The sequence below is a fragment of the Amblyomma mixtum genome, chromosome 1, assembly GCF_055824585.1.
Source record: "Amblyomma mixtum isolate Tamu chromosome 1, ASM5582458v1, whole genome shotgun sequence".
Lineage (NCBI taxonomy): Eukaryota > Metazoa > Arthropoda > Arachnida > Ixodida > Ixodidae > Amblyomma > Amblyomma mixtum.
The window spans coordinates 10,061,497-10,077,952 of NC_143012.1; the positions used below are offsets into that span (position 1 = coordinate 10,061,497).

At 46.2% G+C, this 16,456-nt stretch overlaps 1 protein-coding gene across 3 annotated transcripts in view; it reads left to right on the plus strand.

The window, feature by feature from the left end:
- LOC149365417 (ephrin-B3-like) overlaps positions 1-10,552 on the plus strand; it is a 316,084-nt gene extending 305,532 nt beyond the window's left edge. For all 3 annotated transcript variants that reach the window (XM_089542469.1, XM_089542477.1, XM_089542483.1), the window contains 4 exons: positions 114-282; positions 1,285-1,389; positions 2,236-2,580; positions 4,052-10,552. In XM_089542469.1, coding sequence (XP_089398595.1) covers positions 114-282; positions 1,285-1,389; positions 2,236-2,580; positions 4,052-4,200 — 768 coding nt within the window. In that variant the 3' untranslated portion in view covers positions 4,201-10,552. The remainder of the gene's footprint in view (positions 1-113; positions 283-1,284; positions 1,390-2,235; positions 2,581-4,051) is intronic.
- The last annotated feature ends 5,904 nt before the right edge of the window (positions 10,553-16,456 follow it).

Below are 16,456 nucleotides of genomic sequence, written 5' to 3' on the forward strand. Positions count from 1 at the left end.
AATGGCGCCAGATTACGCTACATATTTTTTTTCTCTCGGCTTTTCTAATCATAAACTGAGGACTCATGTTACCTTTTGTGTAATTTTCATCGGCTGTCCCCTTTGCTGTGCAGGTGTCCAAGGAAGAGTACGATTCGTGCCGCATCACTAACCCGACGCCTCGCATCATCGCCGTCTGCGACAAGCCCCACCAGTTAATGTACTTCACGATCACCTTCCGCTCCTTCACGCCCCAGCCGGGGGGGCTAGAGTTCAGACCGGGACAGGACTACTACTTCATCTGTGAGTATACTCCGCTGCGACTTGCCCCGTTGCGTGTAACGTCATCGTAGGAGTGGCGGCTGAACGCATGCCTTGTTTGAAAACCAGCGCGCGAGGGCTGCGCTGCGCTCCCATGTCACCTTACACCATGTCCCATATTCGATGTCTATGAGCCATATGTGTTGTTTTGAGGCCAATGGCAGTAACAATAAGATGTCGAGCCAACTAGCCCGATTATTTGCCCTAATGCAGTGCTCAGGTTACCTGTTTGCTTGTGCGAGACCTGCATGCATAATCCTCGGAAATGCTTGATGAAGACCCTTCGGTCGATCGCTCCCAGTAATGAGTGCAACGTGTAGCTATGCTTTTAATAAGGGAGTAATTATTCATTGGCATCCACCCGAGCGCAGCCATACGGCTACAAAGGAAAGCTGTACAGCTTTCTCAGAAAACGTCGTAGTTAAATAAAAATTCGTCCTGGTCCGGGGTTCGTACCCGGGACCACCGCTTCACCGGAGCAGTCGCTCTTAGTGGAAGGCAGCCTCACGTCTTTGGTGGATGGTAATTAATTGGCTCACGTTACGTGCATCGATGTACTGCTGTCGACATTTAAGTATACCCACGCGGAAATGCGAAGAGGTTCGAAGTGACGGAGACTATGGACGGAAACAGCTAGAAGAGTCAGAGAGTATGTATGCCTTTGGGCTAATGCACCTCACGCCTGTAGCCGTGGTATATGTCTTCAATTGTAGATGACTTCCGTGCTGATTCCAGTATCGTCTTTGCTGGCTTGCCACTTCTAACCATGCCCAAGTTTCACTAATCGGTGGACCTCCGTCAACAGCCTCGCTAGCCTTTTTCCACGGGTCTCGGTGAGACCGCGGTAAAAACAGCACACCAGCTTCTGGCAGCTGGGACTGTCTAGATATAGGCATCCTGACCCCACGTCCTTGGCACGTCTTGTCTGCGGTATGTTTTTATTCCTTTTCTCTCTCTGACGTCACTGCCTTCGTTCCAATGCAGCCACCTCGACAGGAAACATAGAGGGCCTGAACCAGCGCATCGGCGGACGATGCGCCACCCACAACATGAAGGTCATCTTCAAGGTCTGCTGCGACCCTAGCAAGAGTGAGTACTCCCCTGCTTTCTCATATCTGTCAATGATGCGTTATTTATTGCTGCGTGTATTTTAGACCACTGGAGCCTCCACCAAGAAACCTGGCGGCCTATGCTATGTGCGTGCTGGTTTCAGTGCTCAGATCATTCACTACATGTCGTAGTCTTTGTTGTAGTCGTTTATATTTGATGCGGTCAGCTTAGTGCGCCTGATTTAATCAGAATTCGTGTCCGAGGGCATTTAGAAACTACGGAACTCTCGGATACAGGCGTTGTTGAGGGTAAATTGAGGTAGCAGGGTCGGTGGTGGGTAGCGCTTGTGGAATGTAGAGTTGAATGGGCGGTGTTTCTGGCGGAGAATGGCCGCAGGGCTGTTGAGCTGGATGCTTCACTTCAACTTACATCACATTCACGGCGAGGGGGGGGGGGGGGGGGTGCAGTAGCACGGCTTTCGCGGTATAAAATCATTATCGAATAAGTAGTTTGAAACACTCGGTATAGGTGGTGCATTCATGGGATGCCACAGGTTTCATCCTGTTGTACGGCACAGAGCTACAGCGGCCGGTGCACGCCGTGTCAGGTGGTGATATGCTGATCAGACATGAGTGAAGTCTTTTGCCGTGCCACATGTATGCCAATTAGGAGGTCACTGCGGATACCTCCTATAGTTCGAGGAAAGAATTTGTATTTAAACGTGCCACAATTTGCCAATAAATGTGCAGTAAATCTTGATTGAGACTGATTGGAAGCAACTGGAAAGTTCGCTGTAAGTGCCTACACATCGGCCGGCTATGGCGCACCTGCCAGCCTAGCCCGCGGGAGTGTACGAAGCGCTGAGCCGTTGTCTTGTGCCTGCAGCCGCGACGACCTCCCGGCCGCGGTCGACGTCGACGAGCACTGCGCTGCCGCCAGCCGTGCCCTCATCGGTGCCACGCGACGACCTTCTGCCCTCGGACCGGCGACGGCCCTGGCCAAGCGGCGGCGGCAGCAACGCGACGCGGCCCGCGCTGCCCCCGGCCAGGCCTCGGGCACCGTGGCTGCAACCGACAGCCGTACCGCCACCGCTGCCGGGCGAGGACCCGGCGATGCCCCCGCCCCGGCGCTGGCCCGTGTTCCCGCCACGACCGCCGCCCAACAGGCCGCCCATCAAGACGTACGATGTGCCTGTGGCCGACGGGAAGCAGTCTTCCAAGAAGACCGCCGGTGGGTGCCTTTATGTGTCGCAGGCGCCCACTCGCTCTGCGTGTGGTAGTGATTCGCGATTGATCAGCGAGTTTCTCACATAGTGTCGTACACTATAGTCGGATACAAGGCAAGAGCAAAGAGGCAAATGCCTGTGTAAGAAGGCCTTCCAGAAAATGACATCAACAGGCTTTCATGACGTCATTGTTAATCCAATTGCTCTTTCCAGCCCCCTGTGATGTCACCCTAGCAGGAATAAGAGGATTAACCACACAGTCATGGCAATCGTTCAGCTGGATATCAATCCTTGTGGGGCATCTGCCTCTGCATTTTTTATTTGTATCCAACTATAGTTGTTGAAAGCCACCACGGTGGCTGAGTGGTTGGTGCTGGGCTGCCGATGTGAAATACGCAGGTTTGATTCCAGTCGAGGTGGTCACATTTTGCTAGAACCAAAATTCCAGAGGCCCGTGTACTGTGCAGTGTGAAGTAACACCGGGTGGTAGAAGTTATCCAGAACCCTCCACTACAGTGTTCCGTATAGCCAGTCTTTTTGTCACATTAAAGTCCATGAACCAACTATAATTTTGAATATTTCTTCCCATTACTGTACTTATGAAAATAGTTAGAAATATATATTCCCCTCATCATCGGTCCCCGGTCACTGCACCGTCAGGCAGTTGTTACAAGTTTCAGCAGATAGGTTTGTACTAGTTTGCACTGCTTGTTGATGCCCCATGAACAAAGGAGGAGCTGAAAGACCAAAGACTGCAGTGAGCAGTGGAAAAGGCATGAGACTGGTGACCCTGAGAGATGAGTAGCAAGCAGCCTGAAGCTAGGACCAAATGTTAAATGCATTATATTGGAAGCCAAGGGAGAGGATAGAGTTAACCAGGTGTGGGTTCACACTAGTTGGTGATTCATAGCAATTAAGGTGATTCATAGCATAGCAATTAGCATAGTATGCTCTTGGGGTGACAGTCAGGGTACCAAAAGAAAGCAGCCAACAGCAGTAGATCAGGTGGCGTAATCAATTCGCAGGTGTGAGGTGGTAGCTGTAGCAAGTGCAGGACAGAGGTTATTGTCGACTACTGAGAGGGGCCACTATCCATTTCTGCACTGAATTTGGCTGACTGCAATAATTCCGGCAGTGTTGCTGACAGATTTCGTAGTTTCATTCTGAATTCTAAGGTGCCTTCACTGGAAGACTGTAGTTGGATTTCTCTTTTGCCATCTGGCTCTAGTGTAATTCAGTATGCAGTCTTTATCACAAGCGCATAGGCCACCATAGTACAGGTGACCCATGCTGTATCTAGCTTGTGCATCAAGGCTCCTGCTCCACTTGTGTTACCGTATGCATGCCACAGGAGCTCTTTACGAGCTCTGCCCACTGTGGTTGCTTCTGTGCTGTGAAAACTATATATTCTGATGGGCTTTTTCTATGGCATTGGTGTGTATTTACCTAATTATTCATCTTCATTTTCCTCTGCAGAGAACCGAGACAAGTTGCCAAACGAGACGAGGGCTAAGAATGAGGAGCTGGTGAACAGTGCCTCATCACTGGTGTCAGTGAGGTGGGCCGTTGCACTGACCGCCCTGCTGACCGTGCACTTCAACATCATTCTGACGAGAACAAGATGAAACAGTCAGCGCTTCGCATCGTTGTCCACACCGTGATGTGAACGCGTTTAGGCCAACACTCTGCTTAGCCACTGCCCCCAACGGACTAGAGAAGTGAGCTGGCAGACCAACAGATGGCAGTGGCAGTCACCTGCTTAGAAACAGCGTGCACTGCTGTGTCCTGCATTGTCCACACTACGTGCTGTGCACCAAGGAGAGACTGTTATCCTTATTTTTATTTTTCATTGTGTTAGGCTTAACCGTCTGTGACTGCTCGCATTTTCGTTGCGACGCGGCAGTGCAGGCTTGGACTTTGAAGCACTGAAGTACCATCTATGGTCGTCGACATCATCTGGTCAGTTAATGTGTTTTCTTGTGTTTATGGGAACAAAAACCAACGGCATGCCTGCCGCACGGATGCCAGTGTTGCACATGGCTTGGAGCACTAGACATTTCCCGTGTGGGTCATCTGCTACTCGACGCTGTCGTCCGGCAACTTGTGTGACAGTGCGCCACCTGTGACCCAAGAACAGTGGTGCACTCATGGTGGTGCCATCTACTTAGCGGCCATTTTGTGTCTTGTGTCTAAGAAGGATTGACGCTGCATTTCAGTTTCTTTTTTTCTGTTCTGCCTGTTGAGGTATATGTCTCTGGCATGTTTTTGTCAGCACTCTCCCTCTGCTCTTTGCCTCAAGATATTTGGGTTGTGACCCACAATGCCTGAAAAACTTGTTGTGCGGGCTTCTCAGACGCTATAGTTTGCCTTGTTGACTTCGGAATGAGCGAAAGAGGTCTTCATCTGCATGCCCGTCCAAGCCAGCGGATGGCAGCTTTGAAACTGAATGGCATTTCATTTCCCCACCGGGAAACAAAAGCAGAACATTGCAGGCGAGGAGCACCGCATCGATATTTCCAATGGCAGTTAGCACTTGGTGTCAATTTTTGGTATACATCTGCACATAGTGAAACTCGTGTTAGTGAATCAAGTGAGTGAGTGAGGAAGATGATCACATTCATCATTTGTTTTATACTTCGACGAGGGCGTGAGTGTGAGTGGCGAGGGTAAAGGATTTAACTCGCAGGCAGTTATTGGGAAGTGCGTAAAGTATAGCTAGTTGACAGTGGAAAACAGTTGGTCAGGTCTGGAACTACTGTGTGACTTAAGAAACAATGCATTTAAGGAACAAGGTTTGCAATAGAAACAAGGCGAAAAGAAAAGCCTGCCTTTTTTTTATTTGGAAGTTCCAGTGTTGTAGGGAGCAGAGTTTTCAGTGTTTCCATGAACTGCACACACGTTCATGCCCACTTTCATCGGGCTTTCAATGCCCCTTTATGTGAAGCTAGAGCACTGATACCCACCCAACCATCACACAAGTTTTCTTCTTTTGTTTAGCTACAGATGGCAATGGCAGGTATTTTTATCAATAGCCTGTGTATGCACACCACATGCTCAGAGCCCTGAACTGGGTATCTAGGCACACATGTAAGAACGCAAATTTTGCACGATTACTTAATAGACTGCTTGAAGGCAGAGCTCTGCTGATGCCATGCTGCAACTGCTACATATATTTTGCTTCGAGGAACACGAGAAGCCGTACATAGATCTTTTATGAAAGCGGACCATGCTTGTGTTAAAAGTGCAGTGCCAAAAGTAGCCGTAGTGGACTACTGGTAGCCAACCAGTAATTGCATTTGACAGAGAGCGCATATTTTTCATGTTTGCGAAGTGCCTTACACCGCATAAAATGGCAGTGCCAGTAGCAGCAGGGCTTCTTGCTTGGACAGCGACTAATACTGTTTTCGATGGCTACCATGCTTTTATTTTTTCTGGCTAGACAGAGGTTTACAGGGATTAGAAAGGGATGTGTAAATCCAAAGTGGATGTAACAGTACTTCATTCATTTGAATTTCCTCTGCAGTCTCAATACTCACTAGCAATCCGTCAGTATGCTGTTTCACACTACACTTTCCTAACTTCTGATAATAATAGTTGCATCCACCATCACTGTGAGACAGACATATAACGGTCTATGTTAGCTTCAAATAATGCACCCTAGCCACAATCAGTACAGAATTCTTAAAGGGTCAACTTGGGAGGCAATTTGCAGGTGACTTCGAAGGTTAAGGGCCACTGACAACTAATTAAAGTCAGTATCTTTTAAAAGGTGCCATAATCTAAGGAGCTAGTGCTTTTGCTGGAAAGTGAGGTTCTTCAAGCAAGAAAGGATAAATTAATGAGATACAGATAACGAACATCAGAATGGCCACAAAGAGTCTAAGAGTGACTTTTATTGAGGACGGAAATTGCAATGAATTGTCCTCAATGTCTCTTAAGTGTCGGTGCTTCAACCAGATTTCGTCTGACTATATCTGGAAATCTGACTCCTGCAGGTAGAAGAACACTTGCAACTGCAAAAGAAATCGATTGCTATTTCTGGTGCTTTTTAGATCATATCCAGTACTACTTTACTGAGCTTCAACATACTTGGTCTTTATTTGGTTTTGACCGAGTCCTAACTGAGCTTTGTGGACCATTGCTGAATGCATGATGAAGTTGTGTACATGCACTTTGTCGTAGATTAGGTAGATAACCTATTGTAATTTCTAAGATGTTTGAAGCAACATAGACATACATTGGCTGAAAACTTCTGCTCCCTACACTGTTGGATCATCTCCTCTTTTGCGATGTGCATCAAAGCTAAGTAACCCTTTAGTCGCGACTAAGGAGTAACAAACTAGAATCTGAACTTTTGGGACTGTTCTTTGCAAATCTTACTTTAATGGCTTTTTCTGAAACACAAATTTTTTCTGATTAGCATTTGGCTTGGCTTCAAAGCAAAATTAGATGGGCTTATGCACTCTAGATTTCATATTGTTACCAAGCTTAAGTCCAGTAAACCCGTGAAAGCCATTCAGCACATCATGCTGTCTCGTAAAAATGATCTTACATCTTGCCAATCACCTCTCAATACCATTTATAAATTTACAAATGTCACTTGACAAGCTATTTCATTAGGCAGTTAATGTTAGAGCTCTAACAGTGTAATGTTACACTCACAAAAATAAATTTTTATGCAAAACATTCGTCTGAACAACATGTAATAAATCCCTTCAGTATACTGCCCAGCCACACCAGCAAAATTTGAGTTGCCAGCACTTACTTTTTGTAATCTGAAGTTTGACAAAACAAGAAAAGTCAAAATTTGGTGTTAACAAAGGCTTTTTTTTATTTTTACCACATAAGCTCTGCAAAATACAGTAATGGCTGAAGCTATTTTTCTGTTAGCTATAAAGCCTGGCCTCGTTCTAATAAAATTTCACTTTCAAGAGAGTTATTTTCTCGGGATTTGGTAATAACGGTGACATGACCAAGTATTGGCATTCTCTCATTTGTATTGATGTCTCATCACATATTTGGTCCTTGTAGCCATGTTCACTACTTTTTATAGCAGTCTGAATTGCATATAACAGTGCACTCCACCAAAGCAATTTTCAGGAGTGATTTTCACAGCATACCATCCTGACCTGCTTTTAATTGAGGACAAGCTTAACTGGTGGTCTCCCTGATGACATCAGTGATGTACTCCTTTCTCAGCAAGCTCGATGCCTAAACGGCAGCGTTCTGATGCAGCTGCCCCATTCTTTTTTCTTGTTAGTGAAGTTGCTTTCAGTGGTGAAAAGTGACAGAGCGTGGTTATTTTCACACTGAGATGTGGGTTTGTGCGATGTTAATATATACATTCGGGAGTGTGTTCCTCGCACCTTGGGAACGCATGTGTCAACATGGCTGAGTGGTGTAACGAGTGTGCAGAGATGCCATGTGAATGTGTGTGCGTGTGTATGAGTGGCAGATTTCTTCAGATCTCGATGCAGTGTGCTTCACTGCTGTGGTCCTTTGCGCTGCGACCATTTTAAAGGAACCTGAAGCAACATAAAGCGTTTCAAGTTTCTGAAAACCAGCAGCAGTTTTCAACTCGTTTGGCCTACTGCTTGAAACCAGCTTGAAGTTGTGCAAAATTTGTGCTCATTACAGATGTATAAAAGATCGTCCTGACATTGTCAGTTCACTTTCTTTATTATGTTTTCCATACATAGCTGGTGATAATAAAATACGCATGTTAGAGGTGTTACTATACTAAAAAATTGTTTTGAGATCCAGTAGTATCTTTGATTGGCTAAATTTTTTTCTCAGTTTTTCAGGCATGCCTTGTGGCTTGTTTTGTAGAAGCGCTAAGCCACAACTGTGAAGCATGCTGCACTCGTTCTTCTACCAACCACAACAATGGGGAGAGAGTTGATTTTTGTTGATGGTGCATTTGTGTCAGCACGAGTGTTGGTTATATAATTGTATAAAAGTGAGAACAGAGTATGACACTAGCATATGAACTTTGTCAGCAATGAGCTCCCTCTGAAAGTGTATCTAGGAATACGTTTTTTAATTTAATATATCTTTCTTCTACTGAGTCCTGTCCTACACACGCGCTCCTTCAGAAATTGCTTTTAGTTCTGTGAGAATTTTTTTTTTACGATCCAAGTCCTGAATTTTTTTTGTAGTCAAGATGACAAACTGTCGATGCTTAAATGTATTGAAATGACAAAGCATTCGTGTGTTCAGGTGTTGTTCGAAGTATCCGCTGCAGTGCCGACATTACTGCGCGGTGTGGGAAAAGCATAGCTTCTGGGACCAGATTTGTTGATGTTGCACGTGCCACTTGCATTCTGCGACATGATTTCAGCAGAATCAAAGTGACTTCGTTCGATGTGAAAGGCATCTTTTCTCATGCGAGAATTGCAATGCAGTATACTACTTCATTTGGTTTTCTGAGGAATAGAGATGTTACATGGTTCTTGAATTTGCATTTCTGTGAGAAGTCCTCTAGATCGATTATGTATGTTCTGTATTTTGTGCCATTTTCATGCTACTGTCACATGAAAAGATTAGTTTTTCTTACTTAATTTTCACTATGATTTTATTGCTTGTTAATTCTGCTATATGCTCTGCATATTGCAGCGATTGTACTATATTAGTCTTCTTCTTTTGCCATGAAAAAGTGTCCTCAGAAAACTTGAACGTAGTCTTTAACCATGTTAAAATGAATGTTTGTAAAGTCAAACAGATGTCGGCACTCACACGGGCAACGAATATGAACCTGAGCACACAAGCAGAAATTTTTTTTTGCTATCTGAAACTTCTTGGTTTTTAGCACTGTTCTTAGTAATGGTCCACATTCATCATTGAAAACAAAATATTGCAAAACACTGAAATGGTGATGTTCTGGCAGAATTGCATTAAATTGAAAAGTCCTTGGGATAGATCAGTCTTGCAGCCGCATATCTATATATTTTCACTCTAATACTTTGCAGTTACATAGAAAAGAAGGAAAAATGAAGCTCATGATGAATGCTGGACCGTATTTGTGCACTTCATTCTTCAAAACTTAAGCAGTGCAAAGGCTGAAGTCTTAACTGTAAAAGTAAAGATTGAAAAAGATAATAAATAGAAAGCCACAGCAGACTGTGCTTAGTCTTTCGCTGCGAGAGGAGGTTGACGTTATTGCTGGCTGCTGGCGAGACTATTCTTACCTTATTCTATTGTCTCACTGGGCACTGATGTCTATATTCATTATGTGCCTGACGCCATAGAGAATGCATTTGCATCACCTGTACTCGCCAGTAACAACTACAACTCATCTCCAAAGCTGAACAAAGGCTCTCAATGCCATCAAATTGTTCTGTGTAGTGTCCAGAATTCATGATGTGGCGATGGCATCATTACGGTCGCCATTTTGATGAACCATAACAACAACAAAGGCCATAGTTATCTTGCACCAATAACAGCTTGTCAGGTAAATTCATGTCACCAAACATCCCTGAAAAAACTATGGTTTACCGGTGTGGCATCTGTAACGTCACATTACAAGCTGCTTGTGGTCATTATCAAATACTTCACCGAGCATTGAGTTGAGTCCGTGTACCATATTTGACACTGCACAAGAATTGAAAGAAGAAGCACAGTTTGTTGTGTAGCTTCGTACTCTGATTTCTGCAACTCATTGCAAATGTAAAGTGGGAGAGAAAAAGTGTATAAGTGCGCTAAACCTGTGAGCTTTATAATCTGCCATGTGAGAAGGCGGGTGTCAAAAGAGGTCAGTTTTTTTGTGTGGCGTGCACAGAAGTGTATTGAGACACACTGACAAGATGTAGTGTGCATACGTTGCTTGGTCTTCACGTGTTCAGAGAAGAATGGCAGTGCACCAGTCTGCACGATCCCTTGTTTTGCAAATTCCTCGTGTGATACCGTTTTCTTTTGTTTGTTTGTATAAGCACGAACTAATAAGGAAAGTGTTAATAAAGATTTTTTTTTCCTGGTGAAGTAATCTGTCTTCTCATTGTCGCAAAGCTACGCGAGTTACTCGAATGTACGGGCACTAAGTTTGCCTTTACAGATATAAATGCGATGCTACTGCACCAAGACCGGCTTGCACGTATACTCTCAAACCCAGAAATCAGGCACCATGTTTCGCCGGGCTGCCAAACGGGCCAAGACGCTATGAAGTACCTTTGTACCATGCACGACAAGTAGGCTTTATAACCTCTGTGAATGGTAGACATGTCCATGTCATTATAAGAAGTCATGTGGGCCCGCAGCTTTGTACACGGATGCAGTCGCCACCGCAGGAAAAGACGCAGCTCGGCTGTTTAGCGCTGTGTGCAATGTTCACGTAGAGTGTCGAGAACTCTGACACTGCGGAGTGTTCAGCCTGCATTGAATACGTATTGGTGCGGTGCACAGAAAGAATTACAACTTTACAACTCCAGTAGGAATGCAAGAGTAAGTGCGTGGCCATCGCAGTACGTCACACTAGCCCGACACGACGCATACCCGGCGACGACACCGACAATCGGCCGACCGATTGGCAGACCTTGTCTGTGGTAGACCAAGCTGTCACACTAGGCCAATAACAGCACCATCACGACCGTACACCAGATGTCTTTGGAGTGTGACATGCTTTTTATGGGAGTATGCGATATGCTCGGAGAATTCGGGCTGGGGTGGCTGGGTTGTGTGTGCCGCTGGAGGACGGCGTGAGTAAATGTCTGCTCTTTTGTACTTGGAGGCCTGTTTCCTTGATGCGGGCCGCTCTCCTCCCAGTGGAGGCAGAGTGCGGCGCAGCGCAGTAACCACAAAACCGTCCTAGCGAAACCCTGTACCTATGCTGCTTCTCGGCTGCACAAGAAATACAAGTGCTGCCGGCAGTTGCAGCGTTGGTTTGCTTTGTTTACACGTTAACGGCATCGATCTATGTGGTCGCGCGGTAATATCGCGGTAGCTAGCAGTATGACCGACAGAAGCGAACAAATTTGGTATAGTGGGGTGATCCACCTTTCGGCCATTGGAACCGCCTTGCTTGTAGCTGTGTTGTATAAGTGGATAAAAGCTTCGTCAGGGTTCCGTGAATAATCGTATAAGCTATTCAGTGAGGCCGCGCTACCAGACGGCGCGAGCGTCGACGTGGCAAGCGCGCCATGTTGGCAGCGGTCGTTTCACGCCAGCTCTCAGAGCGTCGCGGTACGCCGTGAGAAACCCGGCCGGAATTGTTTGTGATCCGCAACATTTTTGCACGTTGTTAAATGCGTCAACGCCTATTTTTCTTCGCGGAACGCATACTGTGTATGAAGTTTGCAGCAGAATTCTTGTGTGCCGTGCCTGCCGCAACTCGGCAGCGAAGCTGGAGCTGCACTGCACGCAAGAATGTACGTACACATCTTACAGCTTTTAATATCAGTTGGTAACTGTCAGCTGCTCATGCAAGACACATCGTGGATAAACAGCACACGATTAATTACCCAAATTACAGGAGCTGTAGTCCGCGAACTGTTGAAACTTCACAGACTGCGTTTCAGCAGAAATGCAAAGCGTCGCCCTATTTACGGGAGCAAATAGCCATGCACTTGCAACACGAATTGAAGACCTAGCGAGAATTCTGTTTCGCAGTTTCGATTGTAGCAGCGTAGCGCTGCTTCGAATGCACGATCCCTGGAATCTAGGCCGCTTCGCAGCAACGCTATGAACTGCGATTACGCTGGATTCAGTAGTAACACGTCACTTTCAGCAGATAGAGATGACAAGTTAAGGAGCCAAACGAACGTACAGCCTTTGTCAAAAGTTTAGAGCCCAGGGGGTTTGCTTCTAAGCACTGCTGTGGCACTTCTGTAGCACTAATGGAAGTCCTACACATCGGAGGGAGCAGGACCAAAAATCTTCTTACCTTCAGGAGATTTGGGACACTGAGGACGCATTACGAGCAAAGTAATGTCGCCCAGAAGCAGACTCCCTGGGCTCTAAACTTTTGACAAAGGCTGTACACGTTTAATCACTCACCGCTCCAGAAACGGCACTTCGGCCGTCGGCACCATAAGCACGGCTCTACGGCTCGCCTCTTTAGATTTGTATGCTTTAATTCCTTGGCCTGTCGACAAACTTGAGCCGTGTACAAGGCGGGCCTCCATATCGGTGAATTAAACGCGCGGCAGCAGTCCTGTACGTTGCACACCAAGCCGGTGTCTCCGAATTACTATAGATCGACGTTTTCACAAAGTGGAACCTTTTCAGCATGCCCGCTCTTCAATGTTATGCGCAGTTCATGAAGTAGCCATTCAGTCCCGTGGTGTTACGGGTCGGACAGCAATCATCTGCGGGCAGACGCGAAATACACTCACACTTCACACATCAACAGCGCGTTAAATGCTGCATCTGGCTGCGGCATGGGCTGCGGCGACCGCGCGCGCGACCACCAACATGACCGCGCTGGCCGCTAGCGCCACTTGCGGATGACGCCGTGTGAATAGATCCTATACCCTGGATTTCGTAAGCCCGCGGCATGCACATTCGTAATTCGTGGCTCACAATAGTTGCCAGCCTTGTTGGGTTTGAGACAGTGGTTTCACAAAACCATATCAGGCCTGTTATCTGTGCAGGGATTCCTGCTTTTTCACGCAAAGGGCAGGCATGCAGTTTAACGGCTTGAAACAATGCTCGCCGTGTCATCGTTTCGCGGATTTCTAACAACACGAGGTTTGAGAAAATCCCCAGCGAAATTATTGTTTCACCAGAGGCATTTGCCCCGGTGGTGGACACAACAGCCTCACTGAAAGTCACGGGACCGGTGAACTTGATCACTGGAAATAATGTCGATAACTACGGCGCCGTGCAGCGTTTACATAGCGGCGATTGGCCGGTGCTCCCGTATGCGCCCTGGGTCGTGTTGCTCGCGTCGACCCCCGAAAGTTGTACATCTCTCCCCGTTCAACTAATGGCGCTAGGGACCTTTCAGAATGTCGGCGTCCATTGTTTTCTGGGTGCTCTGGTATTCCCGAGGCAGTGCGCCTTAAGTAAACGGTTGCATCTTCGCAGTTTCCCTCTGAGGAATTTTTTGCGACGACGGACGCTCTGAGAACATGTACAGTCGTGAGAAATATATGACAGAGAGCAAACGTTTCGCACAAAATTGTGAATTTTCTGTTTATTTTCCTACTGAATATGTTAATGATTTTTGAAAATTATACAGCAACAGGAAAAACAGTTATAAAACAAGAAAAACGTTACTTTTCAAACATAATTGGGGAGTAATCAATAATGGATTTTCCAACTTTGTTCCCTTTGATATTGCTCACGACTGTACCATCTGCGACTTGGCAGCGTGCAGATTTATATATTAATTTCGATCACTATCAGGGCCAGCTATGCCCTCATCAGTATTTATGAAACATTGCTGAGCACATGACGAACGGGCTCATTTCAAGCCCGCAGAGCCTCGTGCAGGACTGTCGCTGTAATCGCGGGCCATATTGCGGCATGCGTTATGGTGACCTGGTGCTTTGTTTTCTACGGAGACAGAGGGGATGGCGTTATAATGATTTTATTCGAATTTAATTTCATTCGGGTTCTTTTCGCGCTATAATTATTCGTTGCGTCCACTCAAGCGTCGATAGCGCCATACTCAGCCAAACTAGATTTTCTGCGCCATCCTGATAAAAATGACCAAAACTGGTCCAGTGTGGGCACAAATCAATGTGTTCGCCTTTGGCGAAATTTAGCACGCCATTGAATTCTACGAAACGGTCGCCAGAATTTTGCTTAGGATCGACGCTTCCAACGTCGTCAGAACACGTTTGTGCAGCTCCAATGCTCAACTCGGCGGTCGCCAAACTGCCAACCCTGCCGCCGCTTGGGGCACAGCTCGCACTGAAGCTCGCCGCCGTCCGCATTAACCATTGAGTTGCGTGAAGTAAAGAACATGCGATTCGAAGTGTTCTGCTTCGAGCGCATTGACTTCTTAGCTTCCATGCTCGGCGTACTTTCATGTGTGCTTTTAGTGAAAGTTGTGTACTGTGGCATTTTCTTTAGAGTATAATAGAGCAGCAAGTTGGGCTAGTTGGTACTGGCTCAAGACTAAATAAACCGTTACTGCGCACATAAGACACGGACTGAACGCGTAACGAACAGGACAAGCGCATACTCGCAACTATTTTTATTGCGAAAAGCGCAGGGAATGTGTACACAGAGCACCAAATAACCACACAAACAAAGGCACTTGCGCGAACAGCAAGTAAGTCAAAACACATTGACACTAATAATTTCAGGTCAAACACCGCATTTCAGGTCAAACAGACTTGACCATGGGTGGAAGATTAGAGAAATTAAATGCAAAACTAACACTTATCAAAACGCATTTTTCCCATCTACCATTCATGACTGGAATCGCCTGCCCCATGAAATTGTTGAGTGCCGTTCAGAGTCTATGTTCCGCGCGTTGCTGTCGGATGTATGAGTGCGCAGTTGGCTTTCTTTTTTTTTTCTTCATATCTTTTTGTTGTTTCATATTTCATTCATTTTGTACTTGCTGTGTCATGCCTTGTTGTATTGCTTTTTTTTTCTTCCTCTTTTTTTTCTGGCCTATTCTTCTGTTATGTATCCTCATCCCTCCTGCAATAATGCCTTCGGGCGCTGCAGGTATTTCCAATAAATAAACGTGTTGTCCAGATATTCCACTTCACATTCTGTAAAACAGAAGCCTGGCTGATGCACTTACGGCATCTTGTTTTGATAAAATAAGCCTCCATGAACAAAACTTCGTGGTGGGCTAGTTGGTAGGACATAGTGGAAACTTGGTTCAGCGCAACAGACAAACACAGAGAAAGGAAAGGGTCGTTTCCTTTCTCTGTGTTCGTCTTTTGCGCTGAACCGAGTTTCAACTAAGCCTGCTTGATTTCCCTATGAAGCGAACCAGATGACGATAAAGTATGTTAGTAGGCAAAAGCAGCGGGTGGCAGCCCCATTTTTCATCTTTCTTTTTACCCTCTTTGCAATTCCTGCAATGGCTAGTGCGGGTCGGATGACAAGACCCCCAAATGTTCCTTCAGACGAACATTGATACAACGGCCCGTCTGGCCAACATACACCTTCTCGCAGGCCAACATACACCTTCCCGCAGATTAAACGTACGCAACTCGTAAGCAACCGCACACGAGCAGTGTACGGGGGTTTGTGATTAAAGTTGCACTTGAAAGGGCTATTACTGGGTGACATATAATTTTTTTTTTTTTTTGAACGAAGGGACACAATTTGGACAGCTTGAAAGGTGCTGAAAAAACAACTTTTATCCCGTAGCGATTGGCCACGTTTGTAAGTTTATGAGGCAGTTGGTGCTGATATGGGCAAGAAGACTGTTCCATCAAAGGGCCACTGAAAAGTTGTAAAAAATGGTATAGTAAAGGTGTGCCTTCGTGCGGCCTTTTTGAAGTCTTCCTTCCACATAGCTGAACTTAGTGTCGCTCAACAGGTCGACAAACTGGTTGCAGTTGGGTATCCGTTGCAGGTAGTTGCTGCAATGTCCTACAAAAATGAATGAAATCTGCGAAATCTGACTTTAAGGCTGTTCAGCGTGGAGAGTCGTGTGATGGCAAGTAAGTTGCGGTCATCCCATGTCAGCACCAAATGTGTCATAATCACGCTCGAAAAAGCATGACTCCTAAGAGCCACCTAAGAGTCAGGTGGGCCACCTATGTCACGTGACTTCCGGCGTCAATGAAGCCTGCTCGCCGTGGCAGGTGGCAGATAATGATTGGTTGCTTGGGAAGAGTAACCTGGGCCGCACAAGGCTCACCACTGGGAGCATCTGCCATTTCAGGGTAGTGGCGCATCGGTTAACCGCTGCACCGTTGTGCCAGGAGTTGTATGAGGACTCCCAGGGATCTATAAATGTAGAGAATGACC